Source organism: Apus apus, chromosome 6, assembly GCF_020740795.1.
Source record: "Apus apus isolate bApuApu2 chromosome 6, bApuApu2.pri.cur, whole genome shotgun sequence".
Taxonomy (NCBI): Eukaryota; Metazoa; Chordata; class Aves; order Apodiformes; family Apodidae; genus Apus; species Apus apus.
Window position 1 is genome coordinate 20,175,547 of NC_067287.1, and position 18,578 is coordinate 20,194,124.

The following is an 18,578-nucleotide window of genomic DNA, read 5'->3' on the forward strand; positions in this document are numbered from 1 at the left end:
TCAAATTGTTTTTTCACTGCTATCTTTCAGGCAAGTCTACCCTCGCTCTCAGACCAAGCAAAAACCAAAAGATAGTCTCCATGTAACATATTCCCCTTTTATTTACTTACAAGTAATTCATCCATACTGGTTTGGCATTTTTCTAAGTTGATCCTCTTTATTGCTACACGTTCTTGTCTGGGTTTGCATAGCGCTGCCTGGACAACTGCTGTAGCACCGCTACCTGAAAAGGCCAGAAAAGGAGCACAGTCTTAATACAACAGGAGTTTAAAACAGTGGCCAACTTAATAACCCCAAACTGCTGAGGAACTTTAAATCTGCTGTTTACCCTTTTTCAGTGCTTTCCCCACATGCATACCTTTCCACTAGCAAGACAGCTTGCACACTTCTCAAATGGAAAAGAAAAACCTCTAAGTTTCTGTTCTGTTCAACTCAGTATAATGTGTTCACATAGCAAGTCACACCCACCCCCTTCAATGCATTTCCTACTGTTTGAGAATCATTACATTTTTGTCTTTGGACACATCTGTTTTAATCAATAACATGACTTGCACAGTTAACACAAAAACATTGGAGGGGGACAGCACGCAGGGAGTCTGTGTGTACTTTATCCAATGTTATTTCTTCCTGTTCTTTTAAGTCAGTCCCTGTTCAACGAGATTTTTGTTCCCACTATGCAACAAACAGAAAAATACCACTACATGCCCAATGTACACACCATATCTTCTGCCATTTCACCTGTCTTCCTGCTTATTCATCATGATTAGGACAAAATCCTACAGAAAACATGCTGATTCTTGTAAGGAGTGCAGGAGGCACAAGTATCACACCAATGAGAAGATGCACATTGCTGAACGGCCCAGCAGAGAAAGTCAGTCATGCTTACTCAGCATGCATATCACATGTGGTCAAAGCTTGTGTGAAATTGAACAGATTTTGGGGAAAGCATTAGAATAATTTCCTTTAATATGTTTAATTTGCAAACAGCAGGAGTAAAAGATCTTATAGCTTCTTTTATCAAGCACCCACTGGCTTGGGCCCAGTCAGTACGTCTCACTAAATGAACAAAATTATTGCAAGTAACATTCAGAGTTTTGCCCAGGTTGCACATCTTGCTGCCACATCAAATACAGCAGTGTGTGCTTCCTCAAAGTAATTACATCATGCTCATTCACGCAGAAATTTAAAATCCCCCAACCTGTAATTCTAACTATTTTAATATAAATTACAGATTTCTGGTAAGTCATGATTTGAGCAACATGTTGTATTGCCTTGCTCACACACTATCTTCTATTTATGCTCAGAAATTGGCATGTCCTAGATGAACACAAACTGTGAACAAAAAGCCTTTTGTTTCAAACTCTACAGATGTGGATTCAGTTACCAGCGGATTTAAGAACAATTGAGAGCTTTTCCCGCTGCACATCAGAACACAGCACTGACAATACCTCATGACTGAAAGTTATTGTCCATGTTTTAATTGTTATTTGCTTTGCTATTTTCACGTACTGTTTGTTCACATGACGTTTTCACTCAAATCACAAAGCTTTTTAACTCAGTGTATGAATTTCTTTGCAAGATTCTGAGCTCATCTTAAAAAAAAAAAGTCTCAACAGGACTAACTAGTCATGTTTTTGCAGGATGCGGTCACAGACAAATATTGACATGTCCTGTTCTGTTTGCTTACAGAACAAAGCCTTTAAAAATTCCACTAATGTAAGTAATAAAATAATTAAGAGAGATTTTTAAAACAAAGTAAGACATTCCAAGGAAGGAAGCACCAAGTCAGCACAATTCAGCTCAAGACTCATCTACAGCACTTCAATGTAGTTCTCATTTGGTAGACATTGAAACACAAATCCTCTCATTACTTTGGATACACAACTGTAGGCTGATGCAGGGGGAAGAAACCAAATTTTTAGCTATTGAGGATACAGGAACAAAGACTAAGATTTTCCTCGATGCATCTTTTGTAGGAAAGAACCAGATCTTCACCTTAAAATTAGAATAATATACAAAGGCCATATAAAGGACAAACAGAAAAAGCACACTGAAAAATTCTTCAGCCAACACCAGGATAAAATCCTGACTCCTTTCTCAAGTTAAAGAAAAATAGCACTTCAAAACATCTTAGAAAAATTCAATTTAAAAAACCCAACAACAAAACAAAAAAGTCCTGTCATATCCCTGACCCCATCCCACTATATCATTTGCTTGAGTTCTGTGCGGCCCCAAAACCGAAGGCCATATGCTTGCTACTATTCAAAAACTTCTGATTGCAAAATTAATCCTGAACTATCCTTATGCACAAGATCTGTTCCTCTTTTGCCTGCTGAAAGACGATGACATGAGATTTGAGGACAAACTACAGTGTAAAGTTTATTTATATGAAAAGCCTTTCAGCACATTTTGCACTTGCAGTGGGATATTCTTTACCACAAGAATATGATGTACTCACAATGCAAAAAGCTTTCCATGTTTAGAATACAGCAAATCTACCTAGATTTCTTCTTTCTCCTGCCTTTTGAGCACTCTAAGCAATACAGTATTTTGACAGTAAAGGTAATCTGTAGTCTGGATTCTCAGTGGGACCCATATATAAAATCCATTTGAAAAAACAATTCCAAGTACTGAAGTACTTGGCACTTAGTGTCTGTGTGCCTTCTTCCTTTTAAAATGTTTTCCTCTCCTCTGGCTCACAAGGTGAACAACCAGGGATATAGATTAGGAAAATCTGTAGCTTTCCCATCTGGTCAGAAGACTCCTTTTGCATCAATTAAGAGAGAAGGCTCTGAGGAGACCTTATAGTAGCCTTCCAGTACCTGAAGGTGGCCAACAGGGAAGCTGGGGAGGGACTTTTTACCAGGATGTTTAGTGAGGGGTACTGGTTTTGAGCTGGAAGAGAGGAGATTTAAGTTAAACATTAAGAAGAAATTATTTAGTGTGAGGGTAGTGACACACTGGAACAAATTGCCCAGTGAGGTTGTGGCTGCCTGCTCCCTGGAATTGCTTAAGGGCAGGTTGGATAGAGCTTTGAGCAACCTGGTCTAGTGGAAGGTGTCTCTGCCCATACACAGAGGTTGGAACTAGATGATAAATTTAAGGTCCCTTCCAACCCTAGCCATGCTATGATTCTTCAGTCTACTAAACAAGTAGAAATGTGAATCCAGAGGAATAGCTGTTACAAATAGGACCAGCCAGATACGCATTTCAGTCAAAACATAACAGACTACTGGAGTAATCCACTATCATACAGTGAAACAAAATTGTCACAGACAACCATTTAGCATAACAAATTAGGGTTACTGAAAATAATTACACATCATAGATTACCGTCAATCATTCCTTGTCAGACACATCACTTCTTCAGGTATGTTGAACCTTACTGACTACACTACAACTAAAGCCCAGACTGGTTTATCATCCAGTCTCTATTTAGAAAACTGATCTAGTATAATGAATGCTCAGGCTGGATAAACCATGAAGCCTTTACATCCAGCTGTCTCCTGCAGAAGAACAAAACAAAGGATTACTATAATGGGCACACTCACAAACCCATCTTTGTAGGAAATACTTTTTCCACTACTGGAAAAGTTGTCATCCTGCTACACACAAGTTCTCTTTGCCAATTTCAAAAGTTAGCAGTGAAATAATGCAATTTCAGACCACATCAAGTTGCCCATTGTGAAACGGGAGTAGCAGACATTAAGTCAGTGTTTCATATTGTCCTCATATTTTTTGCTGCCACCCTTGTCTCTAGTGCAAGCATGCCCTTACAGCCAACCTGTTCTTTCACGTGCTACCATTGTGCCCTCAATGCAGCAGAGCCACTAGAATGGCTTTTAATTATTTGGGTTCATGCAACAGAAACCTCAAGTGTCATTACATATTGCTACACTTAACTTTTGAAAGGACATAACCTAAAAGCAGACTCCCTGAATTCCACTTTGCACGTGCTTCATGGAAAAGCATATAAAAACCCCACAAGCACAAATACTCATCCAGGATTTAAGCTTAACTGATTAAGTTCCTTCTAGTTGTTCTAACTCTGCCATAAAGATTTATCACCACCAGTCATGGTTAAAAGAATTGTAAAAGAGCTCTGCTCTTACTGGCAAAGGCATTAAAGAAATCTGTGACTTGAAAGTGAAACCAGATACATTTGGATTAGACAGATTTATTCAATAGTGACTGTGTTCAGCTTTGAAATATTTTCAGCCTAAGTGATGGCTTTTTGATTTCAGACACTTTCTTGGTAAGGAGACTAATGGTTAGGGCCATACAGCTTGGTACAATGCCATCAAAACACTAAGATCAGATTGGAAATTCCACGGATGACCATTAACTAGGTTTGGGGCATTCAAGTAAGCCTGGCAATAAGCACATAGTTTGGAAAGGCATGAAATTAAAATAGACTATTCCCACTACCTCTGTTGCCATCACAGCTCCCACACAGACTGACAAGAAGTGCTAATGTTAAACCCTAGCATGAGATAATACCTTTTTTTTTTCTTTGCCAGAAAGCCTTAATTTAGTGCCACCCTATTGAAACAAGTAAAATAAATGAACGACCAAAAATATAGTCACTGTGTTCGTTAAGCACATGAAAGAAACAATGCATAGGTAGATCAAGAGCACAGCTGTGGAAGCTCAACAGAAAAAGCCATGCCTTGCTACTAAAGAAATACATCCCATACCGTCATGTCACATACTGCACATGGTCTCATCTTTGAAGCTAGAGCAGTAAGACAGCAGTATCCTAACTCCCTTACCAGTTTTCCAACCCAGTATACTGTATTTAGTGCAGCACATGGTTTTATCCCCGGTGCTATTATGATTAGTGTGCGAAGTGACAATAACACAGCAGGAGACATAGTTAAAACCTTCTTGACAGCCCCACATTTCAACACTGGAAAACCTTTAGCCCTATCAATCACAAAAAAAAGACAAGGCACATGATAAAAAGGTGTTCCTGGTCTTTTAAGAGCATACCTACAAAGGAATTCAAATCTTTGGGTAAGACAAGGTGCTAATGAAGTTGAGGATCAAGTGCATTAGAAACGTACAGTAACCACAGTGCTTCTCCTTTAGCCTATCTTTGAACAGGAAGTTGCATATACTCCAGATACACCTTGGCACTTGACATCGAAAGAAAGGTGTAGATGCATTGCAAAGGGATGTGAAACATCCCAGCAGTTTAATGCCAATCTGTGTGTGTCATCAGCAAAAATTATAATTTAATTAAGTACTCCCTGCTCTTGAGTCCTCTTACATGCTAGGTGTGCTCCTCACAGGGAGTCTGATACATTTCCTCATCTGGTATGACAGCATCTTCCCTCATTAGCAAACCACACCAAGGAAAGGTCAGCACCACAGCAGGTAAGAAAAACAAACAAAAGAAGTTCACTTTCAGCAAGTGTTGTCTTCTCCCTGACTTGTCATTTAAAATGGATGAGTTGTCTAAATAAAGAAACTGAAAGGGAACTATAGCAACCCAAACTAGGCAAAACCCAGTAACAGATATACTACACAAGATTAAATTCCTGTTGCTCTCCTCCACATCTCAAATATCTTCATAAGAGGCATTATTAAAAGTGAAAATCCACAATAACCTCTATTTCAGAATTTGCAGCCATCAGAACTGAAATTTGCCTGTGGAGGAGCCAGGATAAGTCTGGTGTGAGCGGTACCCCCTGCACCCAACCCCTAGTAATGTGGTTAGCATGAATTACACCATTTGTCAGGCAAGCAGCCACGCTCTGTGACTGAGCTGGTCACTTGCTCATTCCCTTTCCCCTCATTATCAGGTCCTGTGAATCAAGTAGGAAAACTAAAGAGATTCCTTCTTCCCCTCCCCAGCCTCAAGATTCCTGGGTGCCAGGCTGAATACTACCTGCCTTACTGGCTTTGAAGGACATGATCAAAAAAAAAACTACTAAGCGAATAAATCCATTTGAGCCTAGCACCTATGGGAAAAAAAAAAAAAAAAATCTACTCTGTTAGATTACGTAAAAGAATACGCTTGCAGGAGTTTATATCATCTTTAAAGGTTCTCTGAAAGGACTCGAGAAGACAAACCAAAGAACTGAGCCACAGCTAAAAACAAGACGTATGTTAAGAGATATCCATTAAACTAGCTCACAAGACACTAGAAGGGGAAGAAAAGCTCTGAGGCACTCAAGCCCTTCTCCAGATAATGTTAGTTTTGCAAACAGATTTGCACTGGCTTCCTGCAAAACACAAAAGAATCAAACTTCACTCGCACTGCAAGAAGAAATAAAAAAATAGCAGCCAAAAGAACTTGCAGCAAGTTTTTTCACTCATGCTTCCACTGCTTTTGCAGCACAGTCAGCAGCACAGCTCTGCTGCACAACCACCCAGCTGGCACACTGCACCCAGGAGTCAGCTCCTGTTGCACAATCACACTGAAGCTGCCATGTGATAAAGAGAACTGTGGATGTACTGCATGAATCCAACAAATCCCAACTCATTCTGCATTCTCCCAATAAGAGGCATGAAAAAACTTGAATTGAAGGCTAAAACTTGGTTTAAGAATTTATTAAAAACACTAACAGACATTTTGTCTGTCTTGTCACTATCCATTTATTCTCACAATATAGCTCAGATTTTCAGGTAATAACAGGAACCTCTTTATTTGTTTTGTTTGGGTTTTTTTTTTACTTACAGTTGTACCAAAAACCTAGAATCAAATTCCCAGAGCCAAAAGCCATATAAATGAATTTCTGTGTAAAACAGATTTTCTTGTTGCTTTAATATGCTGCGGTTAGGTTAAATACTACATCATTGACTTAAGGAGTGTTGGTTGTTTTTTTTTAATTAAATGTAACCTTTTCCTGTCATTTACAGAAAAAAAACCAACAAACTTGAAGTATATGTAAAAGGTCTTGACAGATTTTGGGGTTTATCATTTCATAAAACTAGGTGAATTTTGCTCACATTTTGGGAAAATAATAAATTTGTTCTTACCAGGTTAATCCAAAACTACATTTTTCACAGCGTTGCTTACAATAAAATTTTTAACGCCTTTTTGTTTTTTAAACATCATGGACTTCAAACTATCTGTTGTCAAGAAGAAAAAGCAAATGCTGCAGGGCTTTTGTAGACGAGGGGGTTTTCTATAAGAAAGCTGAGAGCTCCTCCTCTACCTAATTAGAATAATAGAATGCCAGGTTGAAAGGAACCTCAAGTGTCATCTGGTCCAACCTTTCTAGGTAATACTATAGCTTATATGAGATGGCTCAGCACCCTGTCAAGCAAAGCTTTAAAACTGTCCAGTGTAGGGGAATCCACCTCTCTAACAGAGCAGAACCATGCTCTAATCCCTGAAAGATGTAAGGGTTCAGATCTCTCATCACCTTCATGACTTGTTCCTCCATGTCCTTCTTATGTTGGGAGCTCCAGAACTGGACACAGTACTCCAGGTGGAGTCTCAAAAGAGCAGAGTAGAGGAAAAGAAACACCTCCCTTGACCTGCTGGTCTCACTTCTTTTGATGCAGCCCAGGATACAGTTGGCTTTCTGGGCTGCAAGCGCACATTGCAGGCTCATGTTAAGCTTCTCTGCCTTTCTGTTAGCAGAAGCAGTTTTGTCAGAGTTTCTTCCTAAATGTAACATACTCTGTGAAAGAACAAAGCCCCAGTCAATGTATTTCTGCTGTTTCACACAAAGATACCACCAGAAATCGTTTCAAGCCATGGAATCACAGAACCATTTAAGTTGAAAGTGTTCCCTAGAGATAATTTAGTCCAATTCCCCTGCTCCAACAGGGGGATTCCCTGAACAGGTTTAGTTTGTCTGAGACAGGACCAGCAGGACTAAGGTTTATATCATTTCCCCTCTTCCTACCCACCCAGCAAAACCTTATTCAATTGTGATTTTTCAGAACACCACACCAAATATAGGTGCATGACACTGACCCAGAAATAAAGCTTCTCCTTCAAAGTTCACACATGCAAGGAAACTTCATTCTCCAGAACTCTTCTAGTACAGAACCAGTTCTTCCTAAAAAAATGCAAAATAAAAGCAAAACCTCTTTCCTATCATACGTTCTACTACAGTCTTTAAATACTCTGTGGTGTTACATGGCTAGATATTTTCCCCCTAAGATAAAACTGCAAGATCTCACATGGATTGTGATAATTTCATTCTCCCTGTTGCTTCATCATCAGTCATTATTCAATGCGCATACAAATCCTGTTACATGGAAGGCAAAACTCACATTGGAAATAGCTCTGTATAACTCCACAAGAACCTAATATCTGGTATTCACTGCAGTACCAGAAGCTACCTTGCCAAGGCATCATCTGAACTCCACAGAACTCCGCTTAACTCCACCTTAGACAAGCAGGATAAATTGAAGATTCGCTATGCTGAACCAGATTTCCTGCCTAGAAAAAAAAAAAAGCTGTTAAAAGACAATTACTGTTCATTTCTGAAGTAGCACTATAAACAAATGCTGGTGTTGATTAGTTGGCATATTTTATTGTTTCTCATTTAGTTTGAAAGTAAACACTTGGAGCAATTCTAATACCATGAATGCAATATTTTCTAAGCCTTCCGGATGTCATTGCATAGTGCATCATTCTCTTCCGAGAATGAAGACCAGCAATCTAGCAAAACAAATGCAGTATTTCTACTGCACTGCCATGAAGATCTCTAACTAATACTGCAGTGTTGAGCTACAAAGCATCTTCAGCTAGTTCACTCCAACAGAACATGCCTGCTAGAATTCGAGTCCATGATGGCCACACACTACAAGCAAAATAAACTCACCTATTTCTCACCCTGATTCTCATGAAACAATGTAAGACTTGCAGTAACATAAATGCTATTATATCATTAAATTTTCATCAGGTGATTCTAATCTAATTCTAATGATGTCTAAGTGGCTCAGAGGCTGGAAGCACAAGACACTAACTGGAACAAATTATAGATTTAAATTCAGTTCCTTTAATAAAATGTCTTCAAAGCAAAAAAGTGAGAAAGGAAAAGCAACTTCGTAACTGAACTGTGATACTTCTGACTCTGAATATGTTTCTTCTCAGAAGTCTAAAGCAATACCTTTAGATCTTGTCCATATTACTCCTACAGGACAGAAAACATTATCAAAAATAAATATACAACATATTTCAGGTGTGTTAAATTAACTATTTTTGTACCACTACTCTGAAGCAGGTATACTTGGCACATAGTTTGCTTACACCTATAGTAATTATTTGTTCCTATTAATAAAATCCTCAAGACATTCAGCATTGATCTCGACCTTCCAGACCCTTCAGTTCTTACTATTTCTGAAAGCATGACTAGCAACACATAAAACCACCTAATTTTCAGTCTGCTTCTAGATCTCATTTCTCTTTAAGTATGTGAGAACAGCTCAGCTTAAAAGCTGTGTAACGTAATCATTACATCAGCCTTACAGGACATCACCTATATTTTAATTTCTGATCAGGATACCTCAGAGGCAGTTAGACATCCAGAGGAATAATTAGGCTAATAAAATTACTCATAAATGTTTAATTGTAAAGACAAAGGATTAATGGAGATAGCTAATTTATCATACTGGCATAGTATTTATCATACTGGTGAGTAGTCACAAACCTAGTTAAATACCTGGAGGCAAACGACTGAAAATAGTAACTCCATCAATGCCATAAACTCAGTACTTTAGCCAATGACCTAACAACACTGTTCAGGCTTTTCACTGAGCTGCTCTAGGGATCAAGCTGCAGGACTGTCACAAATAGCAACCCTGGAAAATTGCACCTGGGAATTGTTCAGGGAGACTTTAAAATGCACCACCTTCATCAGCATTCTCAGCATCTCATTACTGCTATAGAAACTTTATACAAAACAGTCACCAGTCAAAAGAAGTTTACCTAACAGACAGGAAGCATGTGCACTTCTCCATGAGGATGAAGCTTCTTCCCCTTTACTGCCATCTCCCAACTATATATTCTCTTCTGAAAGGCAACAAACTCTCGTAAAGTAACTGACTTCACAGCAGTTTCAGGAAAAAATAGGTTCTGCCTGCACTGTCAGGTACCATATGATTTCTTGTTTCTCCCTCTATACTCTCTCTGGGTGTTCTCATTACTCTGTTCCAGGGCAGGGTTTGTTGTTTTTTTCACACCTTTTTAGTCTAGCCTTCCTTGTCCACCAGGCATGTTTTAAATACTACAGCATGGTCTCCAGTCAGAAGCACTGTGCAGGAGGAAGCTGGTTTCAGAGAGAAAGAGCAGCTGCATGGCCACAACACAACCCTAGGTCAGGCAAAGGAAGAGAACCGCAGCCAGACCCCACAAAAGAAGACAAAAGACAAGCATTCAACATGTACTGGTTGCTTCAGTTACAGAGCTAATCATACAACTACACAGAACCTCTGTATGGTGTATATTTCATATATGGTCCATTCCATATACGGAGCAAATTCCTGTCTCAAGGAATTCACACCAGCATTGCTTCATTCTGCTATTGCTGGATGATAATGCTCTTACACTCACAAGCTTCAAATGTGCCACCCTTAGGCACAGGCAAAGAACGTCAAACTTAGCAAGAAACAGTGTAATCTGGCAGACCTGTCGGGATTTCATCCCACCAGCAACAGGGTGCAGCAAAAAGAAGAAATAAGTAAAAATCCACCCATTCAGAAAAGCTAATTATTTATTTGCACAGGGTAAGCAGTCAAATGGGATTTCCTTTGATGAGAAAAAAAAAATTTAAAAACACACTTCACGTTTAATTTTGGGCACCAGTAAATTTCCTAGTGACATACTTATATTCCAAGTTCTGCAAGCAGATTGCTGTTCTGCTGCTGCTCAGCAGTATCCCAGTGACTTCAGCAAGCCCAAGAAGTTAACAAGACTAACTTAACTGGATTTTTAAGGTCTGTTCTATAAATGCCAAGAATTGTGGTTATTACTGGAAATAAATCCAGCTTCTATCTACTGCTGTCTTAGAGTTCTGAATTATTTTGGAAGGGGGCAAGAGGCAAGAGAACCAAAAAGGTCACAAAAATGAAATACACCTCACACATTTAGCCACTATACCAGCCACCCATGTCTCCTTTGCATGGAGACCTCTCTGGTTTTGGCCCTCAAGCCAGCTGGAACAGACGTGATCTTGTTTCCATTTAACAAAGTTCCATTTGACAAGCAGATTCTGGGGAAAAAAAAAAAAAATGGTGTCTGACCTAAGGGACAGGTCTGATTCTTCACCGAAAGTAAAGAAAAAGTAAAACAGTTCTAATGTTGTTTCAGAGCAACAGATGACACAACCTAAAAGAGCTCTCCCAGGTCTGTACTTCGCCCCTGCTATCAAAGTACCCTTACAATGCTGGTCACAAGCAGTGGTCCCACTTTGAAGATGCAAAGCCTTGCTGCTGTAAGGCTTAGCAAGAATAAATATCATGCAGCCCCTTCAAACTTCCACAGGCTCACCAGCAGAACTGCTCCTCTTCTAGCACTCAAGCAACTCCTACGGAGCCAGGACTTCCCAGGTCTCAGAGGTTTTGGACCTTATCTGTAGGAAGAACTTGGATGGGGGGAGAGAGAGGTCATGGGGACAGAAGGACCAGGCATGAAGGAGGCAGGCAGATTCCAAGAGCAAGAAAGCACAGCATACTTTCTGAAAATCATCATTATATAGCACCAGCCAACTGTCTGGTAAGTTGATTATGTGCTTCTTTACCCTTCTAGTTAATCAATTAACTTTAAACCAAGCTTTATTTCCTGGTTATTTGCAATCCAGACAAAGACAAAGCAAGTATGCATATTTGTGTTTATTTTCACGCCATTTGTGTTCTTGTAAAATATAATCATCTTCCTGACAAATCTAAATACCAATTGCATGAGAATTTTTCTCTAAAAGTCATTAAATGACGTAACAAAGTTTGATTATCAAATCACTTAGAGAGGCTAATCTCTTTGAAGCCATAAAAATTACAGCCCTGTCTCAAATCTAGGTATTTCTAATGCAGAAAGTTAATTTTCATTCAAAAAAAGCCAACACAGAGCTCAACTCCCCAATATTATTACTATAATGTAGAGACAAGACAAATAATTAACAACTACAAGCTCTGCACAGCCTCATTAACAGAACAGTACTGAGTGTTCGTAGTAGAGAGTATTTTTAAATTGCACCATGACCATCTTTACTCTGACTAAAAGCCACTCCTTATAAAAATACTGAACGAGGATTTAACATTTCCACCGTTTCTTCAAATGATTATTAGCAGACAGAAAATCTTGACCAATTATTTCCCACAATGTAAAATTTTAATTTACAAAACAATAAACTCTGTCAATCTCCAGATGTATTAATTATGACTAATGATATGAAGGTTGTTTTTATTATGTGCATGTACAATATGCTTAGGCTGCTGTGGTAACTTTTAAGATTCGTAAGCAATAGAATTTGTTTTGAAGCAGATTTAAGGCAGGCACCTATTTTTACACAAAGCTTCAGTATAAAGATCTTAGGTAGTGTTAAGTATTACTTATCAAATTATGCAGCTTCTTATGCAAGAATTACAGGAGTTTTATAAATAAATCTCTGCAATAGCAAATATCAAAGCATAGCTTTAATAACTACAATGTGGAATTTCACTGAGTACAGTTCAATCTAATTTGCAGTAGATACATAAAAAAATACCACAAAAGAAAGCCCTTCAACTGTTCTTCTCCACTTAAGAAAAAAAATCCTGATTAAGCACAGAGGTATGAACTTTTTGAAAATGTGAATAAGACACAAGCTTCCCATTAACAGAACACAGAACTGTAATTTTACCTCTAACTATAAAGAGGCTTTACAAAACACCAGGCTTACATACTTGAACATCAGTTCCTCAACATCATAATCAGAGACCTCTCTACAGAGTTGAAGATCTCCAATAACAAAAAATGCAGAAGAGGTTATTCCCTGTCAGACAAAGAGCCATTAGCAACACACATGCAGCAGGAGAGAGAGGGGGAAAAGTAAATAACATTCCATAGAAACACCAACAAAGACGCCAGAGCCATTAACACAGGAGCTGCTTAAAATAAGAACTATAAAAATCAGCAGAATAGTCTCAAATGGTAACCTGTTCTACCCAAAACCCCAACATATTTGACTGGGCAGCCCTGCCCCTTATGAGGCAACAAACTGCAAGGTATTTTTGAGCTCAAAGTCAGAAAGACAAAATCAGATTAAAACCTGAGTTCAACTAAGGTAACTTTTTAAATGAGTTGCAGCAAATACAGATTATCCATCATATGGCAGTAACCCTTTATTTTCCAATTAATTCTGGCTGTTCTCTAGCCTAATTAATTTTCCAAGTCAGTTACAGCAGAAGAGATGAAAATACACTTTTGTAATGAAAGCTACCACCCAGCCTAATAACAAGATAATCCACTGCTTCTGCATAACAGAATCTTCCTTCCACAATTATCAACACAGGCTAACAAACATTAAGTTACATACAGCAGAGGAGCATCAACTCCAATGTACTTTTCCAAAAACAAGGCAAAACCACTTGTTCATAACAATTTAAGAAATAAAAAAAAACCCAACCCAAAATCCCAGACTATAAAACATTAAAAAAAAATATTGAAAAACAACCTAGATTGAATGCTGCTTTGTCTCATCCATGTGATGTAGGGCTCATTACAATTTGAAAGGTACAAATACAATTTTACCGCTATTCAATTTTTGAATTTTTATGTTGTCATTTAAACATTCATTCTGTGAAATGTTCATATTACGTCTGAGAAGGAGAAAACCTTGCATATGTAAGCAACATAAATTCAGAGAAATCTATTCTAGTGATGTTATTCAGAATACCTGGTTATAAACCCAAACTGAATAAGAACATATCTCACAATATTTGCTTTTATTACTTTTTTTTAAATGAAAGTTACAACCACTCTTCAAAAAGAACTCAACACATACATTAATATCCACTACACATTTTAACTTAATGCATTAAAATCACAGAACATCATCTCCCAGGACTTCACTAAATTAAATCTGCTTTACCTTAATAGCAATTACAGTTCTTATCTCTGTAACTCATACCAGAAGGTTGCTTTGCAATGAACCTCCTGTCCTAAGATAGGAATGCCTGTCTAACTTCCAAATGGGTATGTGTATGGACGAGCCCATACCAATCTGAATTAAGAATTTCCTCTTCTCTTAACTCTCTAACCAACAGAACCACAAACAGCAATCTGAACAGTTTCTTCCTGCTCCAGAAAATATTCATAAATAGGTATTAATAAGAAGAGCCTTTTCCTTATATCAGCTCTATCAATCATGCAGCAAGTCAAACAGGGAACCTGATCAGACAGAAAACTGACCCAGCAAAAGAACTAGTGCTCTGTCAGATCAATATGATCCTTTCAACAGCTGCCTGTTAGAGCAGATTAAATGCATCATGAAACCACACACCAAGAGTTCACAAAGAACTGGCTAGCCACTTAAAAATAAAGCAAACATGGAATAACATCTCCTAAGCAGCACTTCTTAAAGCCAGCATTTTCTCTTTAACAGGCACTTGAATCTCCCAACCATCATGAAGGAAGCAACCGACAGAGAAGGAAAAAAAGCAGTATCATCTGAAATCCTTATCACATGGCCCTGGTTTTCAAAATTGCATTGACTAGACACTGAGCAACAAGAAAAGTACACTTCTCCAACCCACTAAATCCAAAGGATGATGACAACCTGCATGATCAACCATTATTTTCATTTTATGATCACTATTGAAACTTTTAAATGCCCTCTAAAACAGGCCACTTAAGCTATTCTGCATCTGTGTTTTAAAGACTATGCTGTTGGGGAGTGTTGTGATAAACCATTCTGGTAAACCTCACCCTCTGTACCTTTCCTCCTGCAAAGCCCATAAAGATGCTTCAATATGTTGTTTTTCTCATATTTAACTGGCAAAGGGCTGTTCTAACTGAACCTGTCCCTGAAGAAGCCACCCACCTCCTCAGGGAGAGGGTATGCAGTGCTTTCCAGAGCTTAAGGGCTCTGTTTCAGCAACCCATGTTCATAATACAGTTAACCCTGGCATGGCCAATGCAAAGGGATATAAATTGCTGCTGAACTTCAGACTGTATCATTCTCCCCTCCTCCCTCAGGTATTAAAAAAGATGCTTTAAGAGTCCCTTAGTACATTCATTAAAAGCAACAACAGTCATCCTGCATCTCCAAAATTATGCCCAAATCTGGTCAAATGCATAGAATTTATAGGCAGGGGTTTTTTTGAAGAACTGGAGTGGGGTGGGGGTTTTTTACTATTTTTGATAATATTTACACTGAATTTCATGTCATAGCATGTCTCTTGTAAGTTAAGACAACAAAAACAAGGTTTCACTAAGCACAAGATTTTTAAGTCAAGTAGTACAAAATAAATCTCAGTGAGTTTGAGAGTCACGTAAGCAACCTAAGCTTAGTGAAAGTTCAACTAAAGTCAGACAATTTCAGTGTGACAAGAATATTTTTCAATATAACCTGACCTTCTTTTCCTCAGTAAACATTCACTTTAAAGAAATAATACAAACATTTAATAGCATCAGTAGGCAATTAGCAATAAATTTTCTCTACAGATACATTTTTGCTACTCTGATTTAGCACCCACCTGTACAATGGAAGCATGTTTGTATACAAATATTCAGAAATACATTTTATATATCAAAAGATACAAGTTTTTAAGTGAAAATAAATTTGTAAATTAAACTCTCACCCAGGCATTCCACAGGTACTGCAACAGAAAATAACTACTAACTAACTAACTCATATGATTCATGTCACACCCTAGACAAGGATTAAGTGAACGCCTTTGAGGCCTTTTTTACCTTAGAAGAGGGATTCCCCCCTCATCAAAGATACAGCTTCCGCTAGTAAAACTGCTTCCACTTGGCTGATTTAGATCCATTCCCTCCCCAGACCGAGTTAAGACAAACTCCTCTGGCCAGTAAACCCATCCCATGGTGGGGTCTCCACTAGAAATACTGACTTTACACTGAGCACCTGGTCCAGGCCAGCCACCTGCAGGGATCTAAACACCTGAACCCTCAGCCCTCCTTAGTCCCTTTTCAAAGACTAGGAAGGGCAAACCGAAACACAAAGGCATCACCTGGGTCAACAACAAGCTATCCCTGTTTTAAGGAAGAAGTACTTTTCTCAACTCTTTTGTTTCTATCTGTAGAAAATAAAAAGCTTAATGACAAAGCTGAGTACACCTAACTTGCAACCCAGATCAGTAACATGTAGTTCTGGTTGTCATCACTACAATTAGCAATTGGAGTGTAATACCGAACATAACCAATCAGCAGCAGACAAGATTCCTGGATTGTTCTTTTTTTTCATTGATGTGGCCTTGTTCAGGAGGAACAGCAATCCCTCCCTTAGAGCTGGCCTTTGCTATCTGCAGTATTTGCTAGAGGTTTAAAGTGTTACCTACAAATAAAAGCAATTTTTTCCCCAAATTAGCTCATTAGCAACAAGCAGCATCTAGGTCAGCAGACAAAAGAAAACTTTCCATCACACATACAGTTAAGAACAGTCACCTTTTCACACAGTAAAATTAAAAATAATTCAATCCAAATGTATGGGATGAAAACTGAGCACATCTGATCGGCATTAGGGGGACCCGTGAGCAAAGCGCTGAGGGGAACTGCCGGAAAGCCCCCGCCTGCAGGGCGGGTTAAGCCTCATACGGCCCCCCGGGACAAAAGCAGGTTGGACGGGGGGAAACGAAGCTGTGATCCGCTGCTGGCCTTACGGGCACGGGGAGCTGGGCAAGATTAAACAGTGAGGGAGAAGACGAAAGGAATTAAAAATATATAGTTACAAAAATAAAATAATAATGAAGTCACCACGACAGCCGCAGAGCTAAGGGTGAGATTCACCTCCCCTATGAAGCCAACGGAAAAAATGCAGAGTAATCTTAGCGGATACACGCACATGTGTGCATCCACGGACCCACATGCAGCCCGGAGAGCGCATTCGCAGAGCTGCCGGGCGCTAGCGCAAACCGGGCGGTCGGGGCCGAGGCGGCAGCCCCGGTGCGGCGGCACCGGGAGGGGCGCGGCGGGTTCTGGAAGGAGCCGCCGCCCCCCGGGGCCGCGCCGCCCGCGCTGCCGGGCGGATAAAGTTTGCAGCAGCCGGCGGCGGCGTCACTGCAGTGCCGGGCGCGCCCGCCGCAGTGAGCGAGCCCCAGCCTGCGGGAGGATGAACGCCGGTAGGCCCGGAGCCGCCCGCCCGCCCGCCGCGGCATCCCGTGCCTCCGCCCCGCGGCAGCCGCCGCCGCCCTCCCGCCCCACTGACCGATAACCTCCTGCAGCTCGTAGGCGTCTCGGCAGATGGGCCAGCTGATGGCCGGGGCGGAGGGCGCGGGTGCCGGCTGGGGCTGCTGGACGTGAACTGGTGACTCTCCCTGCTCCGCCATGATGCTGCCGGAGCGCCCAGGCACCCGGCGACCTTCTTCAAACTTCCCTTCCAGCAACACCTTTCGGCCGCGGTCCCTCCCGTCCTCCCTCCCTCCCTCCCCACGCAGCCGGCCGCCCGGCAGAGGGAGGAGGCAGGGCACCGAGGGGGAGGAGGCAGAGGCGGGCGCCGCCGCCGGCCGCTCGCCCCGCAGCGCGGAGGGGAGCGGGTGAGCGGCCCGCGGGCCCGGCCGGTGGCGGCGCCGGCAGCGCGCGCTGCTCGCCCCGAGCCGTGCGCCTCCGCCCGGGGGAGAAGCGCGGGCTCCGGCTTAACGGCTCCGCTCACCCGCGGCTCCTGCCGTCTTCTCCTGTGCCTCGGGACCTGCCTGCCGGGTGGCTGTGTCTCCGGCCACCTTCCTGCCTCGCCCACCCCGCCGCTCCGTGGGAGGCTCTCCGCGGCTGGAAGCACCGCCGGGTCCTGCGGAGGGCGGCGGGTGCGGGCGCAGGCCGCGGCCCGGCCGGCAGAGCCCCTGGGGCCGGGAAGGGGCCTCAGGGGAGCGGGGCGGAGGTGCTGAAGAGCACCTGTTAGGCCGGTAACGTAAGCACAGCGGTGTCTTGCGAAGCGCTGCTCTCGGCATCCAGGTGCTACTGCCAAGGGGACTGCTGCAAGGTGACTTGTATTTAAATCTGAGGATGTGAAAAAACGTTGGTTTTCATCACACTGGGGGCTCCAGCCCGGCAAAGCGGCTCAGTCACCGCTGGATGCTCGTGTCCCTCGGCATGGGTGTTGCCTCAGCTCATGCCACCAAGCACTGTGCAGCTGCGAAATGTTCCTGGCTAACCAGAACCAAGTGGTTTCAATAAATAATCAATAAAATAATAATAATTATACTATTCTACTGCTTCCTATTACACAAAATGAAATTTAAAAAAGCTGTGGTTAGATGATCCTCTGCTATTAATACAGATTATTTTTTCTCCCCACCATGTTAGTAGTGTCACTTCTTGTATATCAGCAGGATTTTACTTAATATGAAAAATTCAGAAAATAGCTACTGGTGCAGTCTATAGCCTCCTTCTAACCTTTATATTTTAAGATTTAGGGAGATCTGGAAGAGTGGTAAAATATTTGCATAGATTTTTAAAT

The 18,578-nt window shown here is 41.0% G+C and overlaps 1 protein-coding gene across 4 annotated transcripts in view; it reads right to left on the bottom strand.

Moving 5' to 3' along the window:
• Positions 1-17,531, bottom strand: part of STK39 (serine/threonine kinase 39) — a 91,506-nt gene extending 73,975 nt beyond the window's left edge. The window contains exons 1-2 of one of the 4 annotated variants that reach the window (XM_051624288.1): positions 17,334-17,531; positions 111-223 (exon numbers count right to left, since the gene is read on the bottom strand). In XM_051624288.1, coding sequence (XP_051480248.1) covers positions 111-223; positions 17,334-17,454 — 234 coding nt within the window. In that variant the 5' untranslated portion in view covers positions 17,455-17,531. Of the gene's footprint in view, positions 1-110; positions 224-8,238; positions 8,408-17,333 lie in introns of those variants that run through there. The other 3 variants (XM_051624287.1, XM_051624286.1, XM_051624284.1) reach the window with 3 other exon arrangements.
• Positions 17,532-18,578: the final 1,047 nt, after the last annotated feature.